Source organism: Oryctolagus cuniculus, chromosome 19 (assembly GCF_051225735.1).
Source record: "Oryctolagus cuniculus isolate XC-2025 breed Fujian yellow rabbit chromosome 19, ASM5122573v1, whole genome shotgun sequence".
Classification (NCBI taxonomy): Eukaryota; Metazoa; Chordata; class Mammalia; order Lagomorpha; family Leporidae; genus Oryctolagus; species Oryctolagus cuniculus.
The window spans coordinates 9466278-9483885 of NC_142885.1; the positions used below are offsets into that span (position 1 = coordinate 9466278).

Sequence of the window (17608 nt, forward strand, 5' to 3'; positions counted from 1 at the left end):
TGATTGATAGCTTCCTGAGACCCTGCAGTTCGGCATGTCTCTGAAAACCCTATAAAAACCCTGTTAACTGAAGGGTCGGGGCTCTCAATTCAGACCCGCTGCGTCATTGTTGATTGAGAGTCCAGGCCCGGACCTGCAATAAAACTCTTGTGCGCTTTACAGGGGTATCGGCTCCTTGGTGGTCTTTGGGAACAACTGAACTGGGCATAACATCTTGGGGGCCCGCCCGGGATCCCCAAAACCCAAGTACTCCCGAACCAGAGAGTTGAAAGCCGACTGGTCAGTATATGTGTATTCGTTCTTGTCCTGTCTTGTCTGTATTGGCCCTTTTGGTAATTATCAGTCTGTATTCTGTAGGGTCGGCAAAGGGCCTAGGCGGACGCCGGAGGGCCGCTGACCGAGGGTCTAGGAAGACGTTCCAATTCCTCTCTTAGTAGGGGATGAGGTTCCCCACCTTACTAGGAACGAAGTAGGTCGCTCCCACAGCGCAGCGGATGTTCCATTTTTGTCTTTTTTGTTTTGCTCAGTGTCTTTCTGTGAGCCTCTTTGGTGTTTGTTTTTGGCTGTTCGTATTTACCTTTCTGAAACTCATACAATGGGAGGGACTCAGACAACTCTTCTTTCTCTTCTGACAATTTGAAAGACGTAAAAAGTAAGGCACAGGATTTGAGTATACAAGTTAAGAAAGGGAGACTAACCACCCTTTGTTCTGCAGATTGGCCTAACTTTGAAGTAAGGTGGGCGCCTGAGGGCACCCTTGACCTTGCTACTATCTGTTCTGTTGAAAGTGTGATTTTTTTTTTTTTTTTTTGACAGGCAGAGTGGACAGTGAGAGAGATACAGGTCTAACTTTTGCCGTTGGTTCACCCTCCAATGGCTGCCGTGGCCGGCGCGCTGCGGCCAGCGCACTGCACCTATCCGAAGGCCGGAGCCAGGTGCTTCTCCTGGTCTCCCATGGGGTGCAGGGCCCAAGCACCTGGGCCATCCTCCACTGCACACCCAGGCCACAGCAGAGGGCTGGCCTGGAAGAGGGGCAACCGGGACAGAATGCGGCGCCCCGACCAGGACTAGAACCCGGTGTGCCAGCACCGCAAGGCGGAGGATTAGCCTACTGAGCCGCGGCGCCGGCTTAAAAGTGTGATTTTTCTCCCCAGATCAAATTCCCTACATCCTGGTCTGGCAAGATCTGGTAGAAACTCCCTTTCCTGGTTAAAGCCTTTTTTACTCCCTCAGGAACAGCCTTCGAAGGAGATTTTAGCCGTCCAGGACTGTCCCGGCAAAGCAGATAAAAAGAAAAGTAAGACTTCAGCCTCGGCGCCGCTCTATTCCGTTTTACAGGGCGACTCTGAAGATTTGATTTTCCCTCCTCCCCACCAGCTGCCCGGCCCTGGCTGTGGGGCTGGCAGCAGGGGCACAGGAGAGGGTACAAGCAGCTCCCCAGGGGCCGGCAGATTCTTCCACTCTCCCATTACACTCAGCAGGGAAACCCCTGCTGTGTCATTAGCAAGTGCTGGGAACCCCCTGTGTGTTCAAACAAAGCTGGCCCTGTGAGCCTCAACCTGCAGGACTCAGCTGGGGCCCAGGAATGGCAGGTGGAGGATGGGAAGGCGCGCCTCCGGACTCATTCCTTGGGATCCTAACTCCCCGAGCCAGACCCGTTCCCCCTAGACTGACTCCCCATAGCCAACCAAATGGGGCAAGTGGACAGATCTCCTGGACTTCAGGACCCGGTAAGTCGCCCTGGGGCGCTCTGTACTCAGGCCCGCCTTTGTGAGGAAGGGGGGGCTTCTGTTGCCCCTCTACCAGGTACCTGTCTGGTGTCTGTAATGGAAGAGAGTACTTAAGTGGTGTGAATGTGTTTGTGGCTCCACAGCCCTGTGGCTATGGAGTCTGAATGAGCCCTAACCTGCAGCTCTGGGTTCACCAGGCGGGCGAAGCGATCTCACTCCGGATCAGTGCCTGTTCCGGAGGGTTTGTCTCTTGTTTTGTGCAAGCAAGGGGGACACATTATGGGAAAATTCCATTCAGAACCAACTGTTCTAGACTGTAAAAGGGTTGCTGGCATAAAACTGTGTTCTAAGTAAAAAAAAGAGGGACATTTTAGACTTTTAACTCTTTGGTTTGTGGTATGTTAACTCCACCCCTTTGCTGGGAGTGGAGGGATGAGAGGTCAGCTGCCAGTTGGCATGGGGTAGTGATAACTTAAAATTCTCCTAAATCAAGTTAATCTCTGGTGAGCTTTTCATCCAGGACACCCCAGCCCCCTGGCCCACAGTCACTCTTGGGACCTGTCTTGCAGCTGCTGGAACAACTGTTTCAGAGACGGTACCAGGTATCTGACTGTTGACTGGGTGCATACTTGATAAATAACAATCTCATACATAAAATTGCTACAGTTATGGCTTTTGTGACAATTTGGTAAAATGTAACTGGACATCAAGTTTAAAGAAAAATTAAATTTAAAACCAAAAGGGCCACTGCTTTAAAGAAAATGTTTTTGCTGTGTAATCTGCCAGGCTCATTTTGTTACTGGGTTTAACAGATCCAACAAGGCAACAATGGGTAATCAGAGCTTTATTATGGCCTCTAAGGTGGATCTTACAAAGTTAAACACTTTTGGTTTAATTTAAAAAAGGGTCTATAAAGTAAAGGGCCAGCTTTTAATGTAAAATAACTGTCAGAGGCCACTTCCCATCTAAGATAAGGGCAGAGTCATCACTGTTATTGCCACCGCTGCTGCTGTTGCAGCTCTTCAGGGAAACCTGTGCAAGGTACAGAGGAGAGAATGGCCATGGGCCACTGGGCCCAGCCAATTAGATGGCCTGGGGGCCTAATGCACTCAGTGCCAGGCATTGTGGAGGGCAGCAGGGTGCCTGTGATGTTCTCTGCCCCTCCCACACACCAGGGAGCCTGAGCCACCTGTTGGCCCAGCAGAGGGAAAATACCCAGATCCTTAAGGTTGCAGCTCTGCTGGGCTGAGTGTGCTGGAGCCCAGCACAGCAGCTCCGGAGGTCACTGAAGGTGTTCCTGGTGATAACCAGATAGGCAGAGCACCCAGATAAGTTCCTATATAAATTCTTGGTTACAAATTGTGTTAACTCAACCTCCTTGGATATGGTCCTGTGCTAACAGACAGGAACAGAGCAAAATTTTTGTGACCGGGACTCAGCCCTGAGTCCAAAGATCAAGGGCCCACCAGGACTTCCACAGCCTCTCCACCCACTCTCCAGGGAGAGCCAGAAAAGGCCCCACTACCGTCACCTCCCATTTCCTTCCTTGGGAGGCCAGAGGCCCCTCCCCTACCAGACGGGGGGAAAAGTCATTAAAAACTGAACTGAGGGGCCGGTGCCACGGCTCACTAGGCTAATCCTCTGCCTAGCAGCGCCGGCACACTGCGTTCTAGTCCCGGTCGGGGTGCCGGATTCTGTCCCGGTTGCTCCTCTTCCAGGCCAGCTCTCTGCTGTGGCCAGGGAGTGCAATGGAGGATGGCCCAAGTGCTTGAGCCCTGCACCCCATGGGAGACCAGGAGAAGCACCTGGCTCCTGCCATCGGATCAGCGCAGTGCGCCGGCAGCAGTACGCTGGCTGCGGTGGCCATTGGAGGATGAACCAATGGCAAAGGAAGACCTTTCTCTCTGTCTCTCTCTCACTGTCCACTCTGCCTGTCAAACAAAACAAAACAAAACAAAACTGAACTGAGGGCCTAAGGCTCCTGAAAGCAGTCTGGGAGCCGGCAGCAGGTGCTGTTATTCACTGCTGGGATGGATGGTGGCTTCTTCCTGACAGACACTTTTTGTCCCAGATTACCTGGCCTAATCCCTGCTTCATCAGCTTCATGGAAACACTCACACGGGGAAAACAGCTTAGAAGCTCTGGTCAACTGGTATTATATGACTGTGCTCCCCATGCTTGACAGAAATGTAACTCGGAGATGCTAAACTTGTGCCTGCAGCAATGCCAAACAGGGGCCCTCACAGCCACCAGGAATATGAAGAACAGGACGAAGCCTGTTTGAGGCCTAGAGATAGACTTTGCTAAGTTACTACCCAGCAGAGGCTAAGGATACCTGTTGTTACTATTTATAGGACTCAGGCTGGGTGGAGTCCTTCCACACCAGAACAGAAAAAGCCAGAAAAGGCACCAGGGTTTTGCTGATTAAGATTTCACCCAGGTATGGGGTGCCTACCACTATTGGAAGATTAAGGCTGAAATTTGATGTGCTGCCTTGTTTAGAAATGTTGTCTTAATTTGGAGATTCTTAACAGGCTATTCCAAAATGTAAATCAAGAAAATTGGCAGATAAAAAACATCACAAGTGTAAAAATATGCGCTTGATAAGGAAGGTTAAGAAGGAAAGAGTTTTTTAAATAAAAAAAGGACATGGTATATAAGAATGACTTCATCCTGATGGCTAGTTTACTCTAGACTAGAATGGGAAAGAAAGTTTCAAGTAAGTTACAGAAGGTGTGAGGAAGTCACAGAATGTTATAAAAATTTTTTTTGGTTACAAAGCTATCAGTCTATTTTTCTTTGACATAAAATCAAAATCTGATCCTCTGTTAAAGCAATGAGTTAAAGTAATCTATTATGTTCTCTTGAAGTCTGTTAAATTCTAATTGTTTAAAAACAGTTAAGTTTTTTTTATTAAGAGCTATGGGTTATTTAAATGTGTATTTTCAGGCATTTAAATAATCACCTTGTAACAATGATAAAATTTGGTCTATATTATGTCTGAAGGGTTAAAAAGTTAGAAGCCGCTTCCCCCCAACCTCCTCTGGTGAACTTTCCTGACCTGTTAGACTTGCTCTGCATAGCCATTCTCTGTAAGTTAATTAGTCAGTAAATTACCCCAATGTGAGCGTAACCTTAGTTTCACCTAAGATAGAAGAAGTCACCGTCACCGTATATCTCTTTGCCTCCTGGAACTCTGACCCCACCATGTGTCCCTTATCGCCATTCAGCTGCATTCCTAGGTATCATCAAGGCAGTTCCTGCAATCTTGTGTGGCCCTCCCTTTTGGCAATAGGAGGCTTTTTGATACTCCCTGTATAGGCCATATGGTTCTTTGAGGTCTAATCAAGCCCTTACTTGATATCCTGTACTCCCTGTATTCATAAATCAACTGGTTGTAAAATCACTTAACTTGTATCAATTGTTTACTCTATACCACTGTCTGCTCTATGCAATGATTGATTTTCTTTGTTTAAACGTGTATAAAAACCCCAACCCAAGACTATTCGAGGCCGCTCGCCTGTACTGGGACGGGGGCCCCGACATGTCGGAACATCAATAAACTTTACCCTTTGTTAATTGCATGAGAGAAGGTCTCTTGGAGCGTTTTTGGGGTGGCAAGAGCAATTCAACTCTAATTCGACTGTAACATGTCATTATGTTAAAAAATCTTATTTCAATCAGATATTTTGAATTTTGAGCCTTGGCATCCTTGACAGTCATTCAAAAAAATTGAAATTTCAAACATTTAAACTTTGACAATTTACAAATTGGCCCTTGTAAATTGTCAAAGAACTTATGTCTCTCATCTTGTAGAGACACCAACTAATCAGGCTATTTGGATCATATTAGAAGTACTGTCGAAATGTAAAGAGTGATAAATTTTAAGTTTTAATATAAAATACTACTGCTATAAATGTCTAAAAGTTAAAAAGTCTAATGATCTTGTGTTACTACACATGATGGTTATCTTAAAAAGAAAAAGGGGGGGGGGCCCTAAAGGCATAAAAGGGTTAAATGCTTTGTAGAATCCTACACATGCTTTCAAAATGCTGTGTAAAGTAAGCAAGTGCCTCCTGTTGAGTTTATAATAAGTTTAAACGTGGCTATTTAAAGTCTTTTGTCATCCCCAGTTTTGTATAGGTTCTGATGGACTTTTTCCAGCCACTTCTATTGTATTCAGTATTTTGGAATGGCTCTGTAAACAGATAAAGCCAATAATGCATTACAGGTGCCAACTGAGAGGAAGTATGGTTAGCTTGAGGTAAGAGCAGAAAGTAATTTGAATCAACTGGTAATTTATAAGAAGAAGTTAAAGATGTTAAAGGCTAATACTGAAACTGCTTTATTGTTCCATCTTGTGTGTTATGTTACATGTTATGCAGATTGTATGTCTATGGAAAAATTTAGTAAGAAGTTTATTTTAACTGGCTTATGGATAGAAGATTATTCATAAATTTAAACTGCCAAAATTAATCAAAGATACATTTTGATTCATGTGACCTGAATTTCTGTATCAGATGTTTTAATTCTGTTGGTTAAAAAAAAAAACTAAAATTGTTTTTATACGTTTGTGTTTGAGTTTGCTAGTTACGCTAGCTACACCATGTTAGATATTTAAGAGATGTCTCCAAATACCTGTATTCTTAAAATTTGTAGAAGGCATTGGACCTTCTGGTAAATGTTTCCCTAAGTTGTTATCTAATGGTTAAAATCACTTTTCATTTGATATTGCTATTGTCAGCAAACAATCTGGGACTTGCTCCCTCATTTCTCTATTCTCTTTAAGATGGGAGAATAACTATTCTGAAAAACTCTGTGGATGTATAGTTTGATTTTTAGATCTTATAAAAGAGGTGGCTAACATTTTCTGTAATAACAGAATAGCCAAAAGGAGAGCTTAAATTATAATTTCACAACTAGGCTTACTTCGCCATGGGCACAGTAAACAGGCAAAACCTCCTTTTCAGACCAAACAAAAAACAAAGTTTAAAGTGAGGACATAGCTTTCCTCATGGGCATCGTCTGCATCAAAATAAAAACTATCAGAACATGCCTGTGACTGTAAACTTCTAGTTTAGGCTACAAGGATTAGAGACGGGACTTAAGCATCCCCTTGACTTGCATCCTCTGGTCTGCTTTAACAAAGAACATGAGGAAAAATAAAGCTAGGCCTCAGAAACAATGTAAAGATAAGTGGCAGGCCTATTAAAGGCTGCTCCGTACAGTGATCTGCCATCAAGGAGACCCAACGGGCCAGTCCACTACACTGGTTTTCGATGTGGAAATTCAGGGCTTCTGCAGAGGTCAGCTTATGAAGAGCCCTGGCAGCACTGCCAGCCAAGAGTTGGATCACTGGAAATGGACCTGCCCTGGAGTCCAAGGACGCCCAGGTGAGAGCCACAGATCTTGTCGACTCTAAGCTGAAAAACTTCACTTGCCCGGCTTCCAAAGTAACCGCCGCTGCAGAAGGGATGGCAAAGCAGGGTCAACACTGCAGGCAGAACTTAAATTTCCTGTTAGCGATGCCACCTGCCTTTACCTGGCCAGCTCCCTCCCAGGCCAGCTAGGTAATGGAAGTCAACAGGGTGCCTTTCCAAGGAGGTTCGCACCTCTCTTAGGATGTACCCCATGTAAAAAGATAAATAGGTCTAGGCTCATAGCTGCCAAGGCCTTAAAGCCCCTTCTGTCAGTTTCTATTTGGCTTAGCATCTTTCTGTCCTTTGTTATAGACCCTGACTAGAAGACAAGGGTCAGCACTGTACAGTTGATGGTCCTGTGAAATCAATACTAGCCCCTAGATGAGCAGGCCATTAAAGTGGGCAGAAGGGGACCATGATTGGTCCCCATAGTTACCAGTAGAAGGGGGGAATGTGAGACCTGAGCCTGGATCAAGGTGTAACTATTTTAAATTAGGCCTCCATCTTGTAACTTGGGCCTGACCAGGCCCTGAACCCTAAGCCAGAAGCTCTTAAAAGTAAATAAATGGCCGGCGCCGTGGCTCAATAGGCTAATCCTCCACCTTGCGGCGCCGGCACACCGGGTTCTAGTCCCGGTTGGGGCGCCGGATTCTGTCCCGGTTGCCCCTCTTCCAGGCCAGCTCTCTGCTATGGCCAGGGAGTGCAGTGGAGGATGGCCCAGGTGCTTGGGCCCTGCACCCCATGGGAGACCAGGAAAAGCACCTGGCTCCTGGCTCCTGCCAGGATCAGCGCGGTGCGCCGGCTGCAGCGGCGGCCATTGGAGGGTGAACCAACGGCAAAGGAAGACCTTTCTCTCTCTGTCTCTCTCTCTCACTGTCCACTCTGCCTGTAAAAAAAAAAAAAAAAAAAAAAAAAAAAAAAAAGTAAATAAATGAATTCCCCTTGAGATAAACTCTCCTAGCAACAGCCAATTAGCAGATAACAGAGAAACACCTAGAGTTCCTGGTGTCTTCTCAGGGCAGATAAGGTGATTGATAGCTACCTGAGACCCTGTAGTTCCGCACATACACCCCAGCAGCTCGGACCCTATGCTTCGGCCAATCAATTCAAAAGGCATCAACCCCAAAGCCATCCAACCACCTTTAGTAGGTCCGTTCCCGCCACTGGATGCACGAATCAATTCTAAGAGATGTTCTTTGAATTTCCCGCGGGATGAGATGATTTGCTAAATGGAACCATGATGTATAGAATGTCTCTGAAACCCTATAAAAACCCTGTTAACTGAAGGGTCGGGGCTCTCATTTCAGGCCCGCTATGTCGGTGTTGATTGAGAGTCCAGGCCCGGACCTGCAATCAAACTCTCGTGCGCTTTACAGCGGTATCGGCTCCTTGGTGGTCTTTGGGAACAACTGAACTGGGCGTAACAATAAACCTTTCAAAATTTATTTTTGAAGAGCTGTGAGGTGACTGTTAATTCAGCTTGATTGGCAGTGATTTTTTTTTTTTAAGATTAATTTTATTTGAAAAAGAGTTACAGAGAGAGGTAGAGACAGAGAGAGAGGTCTTCTATCTGCTGGTTCACTCCCCAGATGGCCGCAATGGCTGGAGCCCATTCGAAGCCAGGAGCTTCTTCCGGGTCTCCCACGCAGGTGCAGGGGCCCAAGGACCTGGGCCATCTTCCACTGCTTTCCCAGGCCACAGCAGAGAGCTGGATCCGAAGAGGAGCATCTGGGACTGGAATTGGCGCCCATATGGGATGCCAGTGCTTCAGGCCCGGGCGTTAATCTGCTGCCACAGCGCTGGCTCCTGATTGACAGTAATTTGTCAGAAACCTTCTCAAAAAAACCAAGCAAGGGAAGGCTGTTTCCTGATACTGCAGCAGGACCCAGCTGACAAACCTCTAACACAGGTTTGTGAACTGTGGGCTAAAAACCACCTCTGATGTGGTTTCTTTCAATCAGTGTTCCACCAATGTGACGTCCTCCAGATCATGTTTAGTGATGCTAATCAAGTGCCCCAGGCCTTCCCGCTGCTGTTTTGAATGTTGATTTCTCACAACAGGTCTGCCTCTAGGTAGCATCTTCAGTATTCAATGCTCCAAGTGAGTCTGCATTCTGATTTGGGATATTAGTTCATTAAGTCGGCCCTTAAACTGGGTAGGGTTTGTTTTTTTTTTTTTTTAAGTAGCATTTGAATAATTTTTCACATGCACTTCAAGTTATTTCATTTCAATCTCTCCTTTTAGGGTTGGGAAGTCTTTTTTTTTTTTTTTTGACAGGCAGAGTGGGCAGTGAGAAAGGTCTTCCTTTGCCGTTGGTTCACCCTCCAGTGGCTGCCGTGGCCGGCGTGCTGCGGCCGGCGCACCGAGCTAATCCGATGGCAGGAGCCAGGTGCTTCTCCTGGTCTCCCATGGGGTGCAGGGCCCAAGCACTTGGGCCATCCTCCACTGCACTCCCTGGCCAGAGAGCTGGCCTGGAAGAGGGGCAACCGGGACAGAATCCGGCGCCCCAACCGGGACTAGAACCCGGTGTGCCGGCGCCGCAAGGCGGAGGATTAGCCTAGTGAGCCGCGGCGCCGCCCAAGGTTGGGAAGTCTTAAACCCAGGAGACGACTCTCTTAGCCACTAGGGGGCAGTCTAGACCAGGTCGACGCGGGCCCGCCTGCAGGCGCACGCGCACGCGCACATTCAGAGCTCCGCCCCCTCTCCGCCGACGCTTTTCCCTTCCTGCCCCGCCCCGCCCCGCCTGAGGGGCGGGGGAACAAATGGTAAAAAGTGTATGCGACCAATCCACGCGCGCCTCCGGAAAGCGGCTCTCCACACCGGCTGATCAAGTCTGATGACGTAGCCACGCTCCAATCCACACGCTGGGGGCGGGGCTGAAGTTTGGCGTCACTGAGGGGAGGGAGGAGTCCGTCTGGTGGAAACACGTGACCCGGGCCTGCAGCCGGAAGCCACCTGTCTCGTAGGCTGCTCCTCAGGCACCTTAAGGCTGCGATGGTGAGTGAGGGCGCATGCGCAGGAGTGAGCGCCCGGGCTTCCCTGTCCAGGTTCCCCGGTCCTGGGTGGCCCCCTCCTGGGCCCGTACCCCACCCTCACCGCGAGTCCGCCCCGGGCCGAGAGGGATCTGTGGGAGGGCATTCGGGGCTGGGAAGTTCCCTGCGGGTCGGGGCGGGGTAGGAGGGGCTGGGCGGAAGGGCCAGCGGGGCTGCGGAGACTGCTTGGGTGGCGAAGGTGGGATGTGGGGGGCCGAGAGTGGGTGCTGACGGAGGCTCTGGAGCCTCAGAGGTGGAGGCCGCGTAGAGGGGCCCTGGCGGGGGCGAGGGGCAGCCTGCAGCCGTCGTCCGGAGCGGGCCTTCGTGCCGGCTCGCTTTTCACTGCTTGCATCTTTACCCACTAGACTTCGGCGCTGACCCAGGGGCTGGAGCGAATCCCAGACCAGCTCGGCTACCTGGTGCTGAGCGAAGGCGCGGTGCTGGCGGTGCGTCCTGGGGGAGCACACAGGGCCCAGCCTAGCTTAAGTGTCCCTGTTCTCTGCCTTTGCCATAGGGAGCTTGCAGTCAGTCCCCAGTCCGTGGAGGCTTGGGCTCGCATCCGTTTTGCACTAAGTTACTAACTTTGAACCAAAGGCACACGCTAGGTATAGGTTTGTGGATAGCTGACCCTACCTACGTGTTCCTCTAGCCTATTTTTATTTTATTATTTATGGGGTTAGCGCTCTCGACGCTTCTGCACTAGGTAGAAAGACAAGGCTTCAGGTCCAAGGTGGAAAGCAACGCAAGTGGGAGAGACTGTTGAAGGGGTTCAGAAAACCACGCCTGGGCTCCGCAGGAGAACCTGAGTTGGGCAGATTTCTCGGGGGAATTCAGCTGAGCGCACAGCAGGGGCGGTTGTAGGTGAGCAGAAGAGTGTTCAGGGCCGGGAAGGGAACACATTTGCAGGGGTGGACGCTGCCTGGCGAATTGGTGGTGGGTTCGTGTTGAAAAGATTTGGGGAAAGACAAGGATACGGTAAGGAAAAGATCCCGCCATGGAGGACTTCCAAGGCCACGGTGTTAAACGCCTCTAGACCTAATCTTATAGGAGCCTTGAAGTTTTTTGTTGTTGTTTTTAACAGAAATGTGACCCAACGGAAGGGCTGAGCAGGATTGTTCTGTTAGTGGTGTGAGGACGGTGCTGGCAGGGGGATGCCCAGGCTGGTGGCAGTGAGGAGCAGGAGTGAAGAGGTTTTAGAGGAATCTTGGTAGTGACTAGATAAGAAGTAGAGGAGACATTTCTCTGTCCAGAGTTTGAACTCAGAAGCCTGGAAGAAGTGTTTCCCAGCCCGGCGCCGTGGCTTACTAGGCTAATCCTCCGCCTTGCGGCGCTGGCACACCGGGTTCTAGTCCTGGTCGGGGCACCGGATTCTGTCCCGGTTGCCCCTCTTCCAGGCCAGCTCTCTGCTGTGGCCCGGGAGTGCAGTGGAGGATGGCCCATGTACTTGGGCCCTGCACCCCATGGGAGACCAGGAGAAGCACCTGGCTCCTGCCTTCGGATCAGCGCGGTGGGACAGCCGCAGCACGCCAGCCGCAGTGGCCATTGGAGGGTGAACCAACGGCAAAGGAAGACCTTTCTCTCTGTCTCTCTCTCACTGTCCACTCTGCCTGTCAAAAAAAAAAAAAAAAAAAAAAGTGTTTCCCAAACAGGACATCAAGAAAGGAGGTTGACTGGGGGCAGTGGATAAGGGGAATTTTGATGGCCTGACTTTAGGCACCAAATTTGATACAGAATAGCAACTAATATGAGTTGTTCTCAGTGCCTCCACGTAATCCTCACAAGCCTAAAAGATAGAGATCGGTGTCCCCAATTTAGGGATGCGAAGACTGAGGTACAGGTGTCTAAGAACCAAGGGAAATAAGCGTAACTTAGTGGGAGGAGGCTCGAGTCAGTGAGGTGGGAGGAAGTTGAGTCACCGGAAAAGAGGAAGCCCAGGCCACCATCCTCACTTCCCCAGGGGGCGGGGGGCAGGGAGGGGTTCCACAGAGGCGGTGTGTGTTTTAGAATCTGCAGACTGAGCAGCGGGGGAAAGCAGAGCACTGAACAAGCCCGTGGTGGGTAGGCACTGATGGTGGAGACCGTGGACAGGGCGAGAAATCCACTCTGAAGGGGTTCGAGAACTGTCTGGGAAGGGCTGAGGGCATCTCTCATGAGGGAGGCCCAGGATGGTAGGGATGAGCAACGGGATGGCCCGAGGTGGGTGACCCGCAGGGAAGTTTTAGGTCCATTCGTTGGGCAGATAGGAAGGGAGACCCTGTGCCTTCACCTCTGTCACCTCCCCCCCTCTGCATGCAGTCGTCTGGGGACCTGGAGAATGACGAGCAGGCAGCCAGTGCCATCTCAGAGCTGGTCAGCACGGCCTGCGGATTCCGGCTGCACCATGGCATGAACGTCCCCTTTAAGCGCCTGTCCGGTGAGCCCCAGCCCCTGCCGTGGTGGTGGGGGTACCTCTAGAGGCTTCTCAGGGAAGACACCTTGCTCCTCCCAGCACCTCCTGGGGTCCCTGGCTCAGCCACTTCCTTCCCTTGGAGATTGGCCCCGTGCATGGCACCCGCTAACCATGCTCCCTTCCCTCCCCTGGGGCGGGGGAAGGTGTGTCTCCCCTCCAGTGGTCTTTGGCGAGCACACGCTGCTGGTGACTGTGTCGGGACAGAGGGTGTTTGTGGTGAAGAGGCAGAACCGAGGCCGGGAGCCCATTGACGTCTGAGCCTGCCCGAGGGTGAGGGTCAGAGCAGTGGATATGGGGCCGGGGGCCTCGGACGAGGAAGACAGACACGTCGTCCGCCTCTCTTGGCTTGCTGCTAGAACTAAGGTCTTCTGCTCACCCGCCGTCCCACCCCTGTGGAAAGGCAGAGGCTTGGAGACTGCTGTGTTTCAGAGAATGGAGGCAAGGGGACCTCTGTCGTCCTTCCCTCCCTCCCAATAAACTTGCGTCTGATGTTCCTGGGCTCGGGGATGTGTGTCCTGGGGGGAGAAATGGCAGGGCGGGGGGTCTTCCACACAAGCCCGGGTGGGTGGGCCGGGCACAGGCTGGGAATCAGAGAATGTGGCGGGGCAGGGAGCTCTGTGCAGGCACGGAGAGGGGAAGCCCCCTGCAGCCCTGCGGTCTCTGCGCCTTCCAGCAACACAGACAGCCATTCTTCTCCCTCCGGGACAGGCATTTAATAGGCTTACTTCAGGTGGAAGCAGGAGTCGGAGAATAAGTTACAGGACGGACCAAAAAAAAAAAAACCCCAAAAAAACACAACAAACCACAACTTAAAGTGCTTCAGGCTGGCTGCCACCGTAAACACGAGGGGCAGGAGGAGGCCTCCTCGCTGTCTCCCCAGCCCCTGAGACAGGAGGGTCATTGTCGGGGTCCCTTTACCATCACCACCCTCTAATCTCAGCCCTGCGGGTGGGAGGGAGGGAACGAACACAAGAATGAGGAGAACACTTTGTAAACGTAGACCCAGGGTAAAGGGCAGGGGGCAAGGGAGCTCCTGGGGCCCTCGCCCTGGCCTAGGGGTGGGGCCAGCCCCCCCCACCACGGGAACCGGGGCAATACTGTTGGCTTCACGCTGTGGCCACACCAGCCCAGTTCCTGCTTCTGCCCTCAGCCCTCCTCAGCAGACACAGACAGGCTGCCCTCCGGGGCCTCCTCGCCCACAGCGGGAGGCAGAGCCTGCGAGCCAGGACCGCTCCAGGGCTGTGGGCTTCCGGAGTGTGCGTGGGAGCAGCGCCGCGTGGTGCTACTTGACCGGCTCCACCACCAGGACCTTGCACTCGCGCTTGGCAATCTTGTCCAGAGAAAGCACAGCCTTGTCCGGGGGCAGGTAGAGCGGGCGGCCGACAGGGGAGGCCACTGGGGGCGTGATGGCCCTGCGCTCCATCACGCTGCCCGACCTGGGAGAGGGCAGAGAGAGGCCGTGGGCTGCGCTCAGAGCCGCGCCGCGCCCCGCCCCCTGCTCGGCCCACCCCGGTGCCGTACCTCATGAGGTGGCTGCGGGAAGGCTGTTGGTGGGAGAAGGACTGCGAGCGGCCCAGGCTTGCCTGGTGTCTCTCCACCAAGTCCCGGACGGCAGGGCTGCTGGGGCTGCTCTTGCGGGAGAGCGGCCGGGCCTCAGGCGGAGGGTGGGACACGCTGGCCGTGAACTGCAGCTTCAATTTCATGTGCTGGCTCAGCTGGGGTGGGGGGGCGGGGGGCACAGGTCAGCTCGGCAGCACAGCCTCCGGGCCTGGACCCCTTTCATGACCTTCGGGTCTCCACGCCACCTCTGCTCGGCTCGCTAGGGCTGCCCGTTTACCTTTCCCCACCCCACCATTCCACAGCACCCAGCCCACCTCGAAGAGCCCTGTCCTCAGGGCCTGGAAGGCCACGCTGAAGGTGAGGGCGCTGCCCTTGCGGGAGAAGCCGAGGTTGTTGAGGGGCGTGTGGCAGACGATGGAGTCCAGGGCTGCCTGCATGGCGCGGCGCTCCTCCTCACACAGCTGCTTCCCTAGGGGCAGAGAACAGGGGCCGGTCAGCCCTGGACAGCGCACCTCAGTCCCTAGCGCCATCAGCGCCCAGTCTCACTGGGTCCCCGAAGTTATCCTGTGCAGTAAACTGGAAAAAAAAAAGTTATGTTTTGCTGCCAGTCATAGATAACATGCATTAACTATCCATGACATGTTATCTGTTCTACTTCAGAGATGAGCACGGAGGCCCAGAGAGGTTTAGTAACTTACTCTAGGTCACAGAGCTAGCAAATGAGAGCAAGAGCTCACACCAGACAGCGAAGCTCCTGTGTCTCCGCACTTCAAGTCACTCAGCCCCACTGCCTCGCTAACCCTCCCTCTGTGACACTGGGCAGACCACTTGGGTACACAGTCCGAGCCAGCTGCCGCGAGGCAGGCGCCGTGGTGGGGCTGGCTCACCTCCATGGCTCCTTCCGTCCCCTCCCCTCAAGGGGCACGGCCCCAGCCTGGCAGCTGACCCACCGGCCTGTGCGTGCTCTGGGGTCCACACAAGCCTCACAGCAAGGAAGTCTTGCAGGTTGTTGAGCAGTGTGTAGGTGACGGTGAAACGCTCGTAGGTCCGAACAGGGGACTCACAAGAAGCAGTCATCACAAAGCAGGGACGGTCCAGACGGACACTGGGCAGGCTAGGAGCGGGGAGAGAGGGAAGCTGGTGTGTGTGAAGCAGCGGAGGCGAGTGCGGCGGTGTCTGGCGGGGACCCTGCACACTCACCGGTAGTGGGTATAGATGCTCTGGGTGAAGGGCAGCTTCGGGGTCGACCACTGAACCACAGCAATCAGGGGCACCTCGAGGCCCTGCGGAAGGGAGAGGGAGACTCCACGTGTCTCACCGTCCCCTCCCACTCTTATCAAGCCCCCCCTCTTGGCTTCCCACTTCCATTTTTCACTTCTTTTTCCCTGGACACACCAGGCCCTTAGGCTCACCTCCTTGGCCCCTGGAGGGGGCTGCTCACCCCCCCTCAGCTGGAACAGGAAGTTGTGTTCCTCCAGGGCACTCAGCGGGCAGGGGAAGCAGCCAGAGGTGCTGGGGAGCCGGCAGAAGGAGCCCATGGAGACTTCCCCCGACTGGTGGCTAGTGCAGAGGAGAGGGGGACAGGGCGTGATCTCCCCACGCCAGAGCTCCGCTCCTGCCTCCTCCCCCACCCCTGGACCTCACCAGACGTTGTCCACCAGCAGCACGGAGCCGTCGGGCATGACAGGTAGATAGCTGGCGTTGAAGTTGGGGAGGATTCGGATGTCCCAGATGGAGATCTCCTCCTGGGAGGAGCTGTTCAGCACTGTGGGGCGGGACCCGCTCCGCTCAGGGTGGCGGGCCCCTCGGCCCCCCCACCCCATTTACCCAGAAGAAGAAAAGGACCCCGTCCCCACCTGCCTGCCCCAAATGACCGCCACCCAAGACTGGAGCTGGCCCATCTGCTCACCCTTGAGCACGGTCAAGTGTTTTCCAGCCACAGTGAACTGCCGGCATCTCAGAACGGGAGGGGGCAGCAGAGTCAGCAGGGTGCTCACTGCAGGAGAGGGCGAGGCAGGAATGGGTGTGGGCACAGACTCCCCTCCCACCCACAGCTCTCACTCCCTTCCCCGCCATGGGGCACGGCAGCATCACCCCTCCACTGTCCCCACGAGACCCCAGACTCTAGCCTTTTCCCTCTGCACCCCCCCCCCCCACACACACCTTGGGCCTTGAAAGCGCTCTGCTCTCCCCGGAAGGTCTCCCCCGGAGACCGGGTCTGCAGCAGGCGCAGGTAGCCTTGGTCTCTGACCTCCGGGGCCTCAACCTCCCGCTTCCACACGGTCACTACAATCTGGAAGCAGGAGACACACGACTCCAGGCGAGAGGCAGACTGATGGCAGAGCCGTGGACGGTGTCTGAGTTGGGGCAACAGCTCCACCCCTTGTCGATCTTACCTTGGCCTTGGGCGTCCCTGGGGGCAGTCTATCCAGTGAAACAGTGAGTGGGAAGATGACCTCATCTGTGGACACGATTGGTTCTTCCACAGGCAGCTGGGGTTGGGAAAGGGGAGAAGAGGTCAGGGGAGAGTCAAAGTCGCAGCCTGCGGCGGTCCCTTTAAGGGCTGCTCAGCAAGCCCACCCCTCTCCAGCCTCCCGCCTCCCACCGCCCCGCAAACACACACCGTGTCCACCTCCCTTCCCGTCTTTGCCGCCCAGCAAACCGCCCCTCCGCCCGTGCCGCGTCACCCCAAGCTCCTCACCGTGGTCGCTCCCCCTGAGGTAGCAGGGCCGGGGCCGTGAGTGAGAAGGGGGCTGCAGCCTCGGAACAAGCCCCCACCTCCCGGGTCCCCTCCCCCTGGGGGCTCGGGGTCGGGGTCGCCGGCGCCACCGCCCCCCGGCACCCCGCCTCCGGCGCTGACCGAGGCCAGGGCGGCCAGGGCGGTTGCCAGTTCTGCCCAGGCCCCTCGGGAGCCCAAGCCCGAGCCGCCGCCGGACCCCGCACCGCTCCGGCAGCGCAGCACCAGCAGGAAGCGGACCGTCTCCCCCAGGTACAGGTGATTGCGCCGGGGCAGCAGCCGGTACCGGCCCGGGTCTCCCGCCAGCTCCGCGCGCGGCGGCAGCGGCACGGCCGGGAAGTACATCGAGTAGTCGCACTGGGACTCCATGGGGCGGCGAGGACGGCGGCGGCGTCCGGGGCCAGCCGGGGCGGCCCAGCAGAGCAGCCCGGCCCGGGATCGCGGGCAGCGACCCGGAACCGCGACCCGGCGACGCCGGAATGGGAGCGCGGGGCCGAATGACTGGAGAGAAACCGGAAGCGGAAGGGAAGGGGCGTGGCCTCCGCGGCCCGGGGTCCGTGGGCTGCGGCGAGGAGAGGGTCCGGGTGGATTTGTCTGGTAGAAAGACGGTGAAGAGAATTCCTCCCAACCCAGCTTCTCCCAAGATGCTCCTTCCCTCCCCTGTCCGCCCTGCATAAAT

At 53.9% G+C, this 17608-nt stretch overlaps 2 protein-coding genes and 1 long non-coding RNA gene across 10 annotated transcripts; 2 read left to right on the forward strand and 1 right to left on the reverse strand.

The window, feature by feature from the left end:
- Positions 1-817: 817 nt before the first annotated feature.
- Positions 818-5309, forward strand: LOC149120339 (uncharacterized). The gene is made up of 2 exons (XR_016226216.1): positions 818-1730; positions 3802-5309. It is a non-coding gene; the product is annotated as an uncharacterized LOC149120339 (long non-coding RNA).
- Positions 5310-9312: 4003 nt separating this feature from the next.
- Positions 9313-17604, reverse strand: TRAPPC14 (trafficking protein particle complex subunit 14). Of its 2 annotated transcripts, none has more exons than XM_002724247.6 (11): positions 16894-17604; positions 16589-16684; positions 16356-16485; positions 16102-16188; positions 15837-15957; positions 15605-15752; positions 15393-15475; positions 15143-15306; positions 14507-14661; positions 14154-14347; positions 9313-14068 (listed from the first exon to the last, which is right to left on the reverse strand). In XM_002724247.6, the coding sequence occupies exons 1-11, from the start codon at positions 17602-17604 to the stop codon at positions 13915-13917; spliced, it is 2043 nt and encodes a 680-aa protein (XP_002724293.6). In that variant the 3' UTR covers positions 9313-13914. The 2 variants fall into 2 exon arrangements, with proteins under 2 accessions (XP_002724293.6, XP_069920522.2); XM_070064421.2 differs by having other exon boundaries at positions 15080-15306.
- On the forward strand, positions 10077-13125 carry LAMTOR4 (late endosomal/lysosomal adaptor, MAPK and MTOR activator 4). 7 transcript variants are annotated; one of them, XM_089320983.1, is made up of 4 exons: positions 10077-10198; positions 10549-10629; positions 12479-12596; positions 12776-13125. In XM_089320983.1, exons 1-4 carry the CDS (start codon positions 10163-10165, stop codon positions 12820-12822), a joined length of 282 nt encoding a protein of 93 aa, XP_089177109.1. In that variant the 5' UTR covers positions 10077-10162; the 3' UTR covers positions 12823-13125. The 7 variants fall into 7 exon arrangements, with proteins under 7 accessions (XP_089177109.1, XP_089177107.1, XP_089177110.1 ...); XM_089320981.1 differs by having other exon boundaries at positions 12793-13125; XM_089320984.1 differs by having other exon boundaries at positions 10077-10172.
- Positions 17605-17608: the final 4 nt, after the last annotated feature.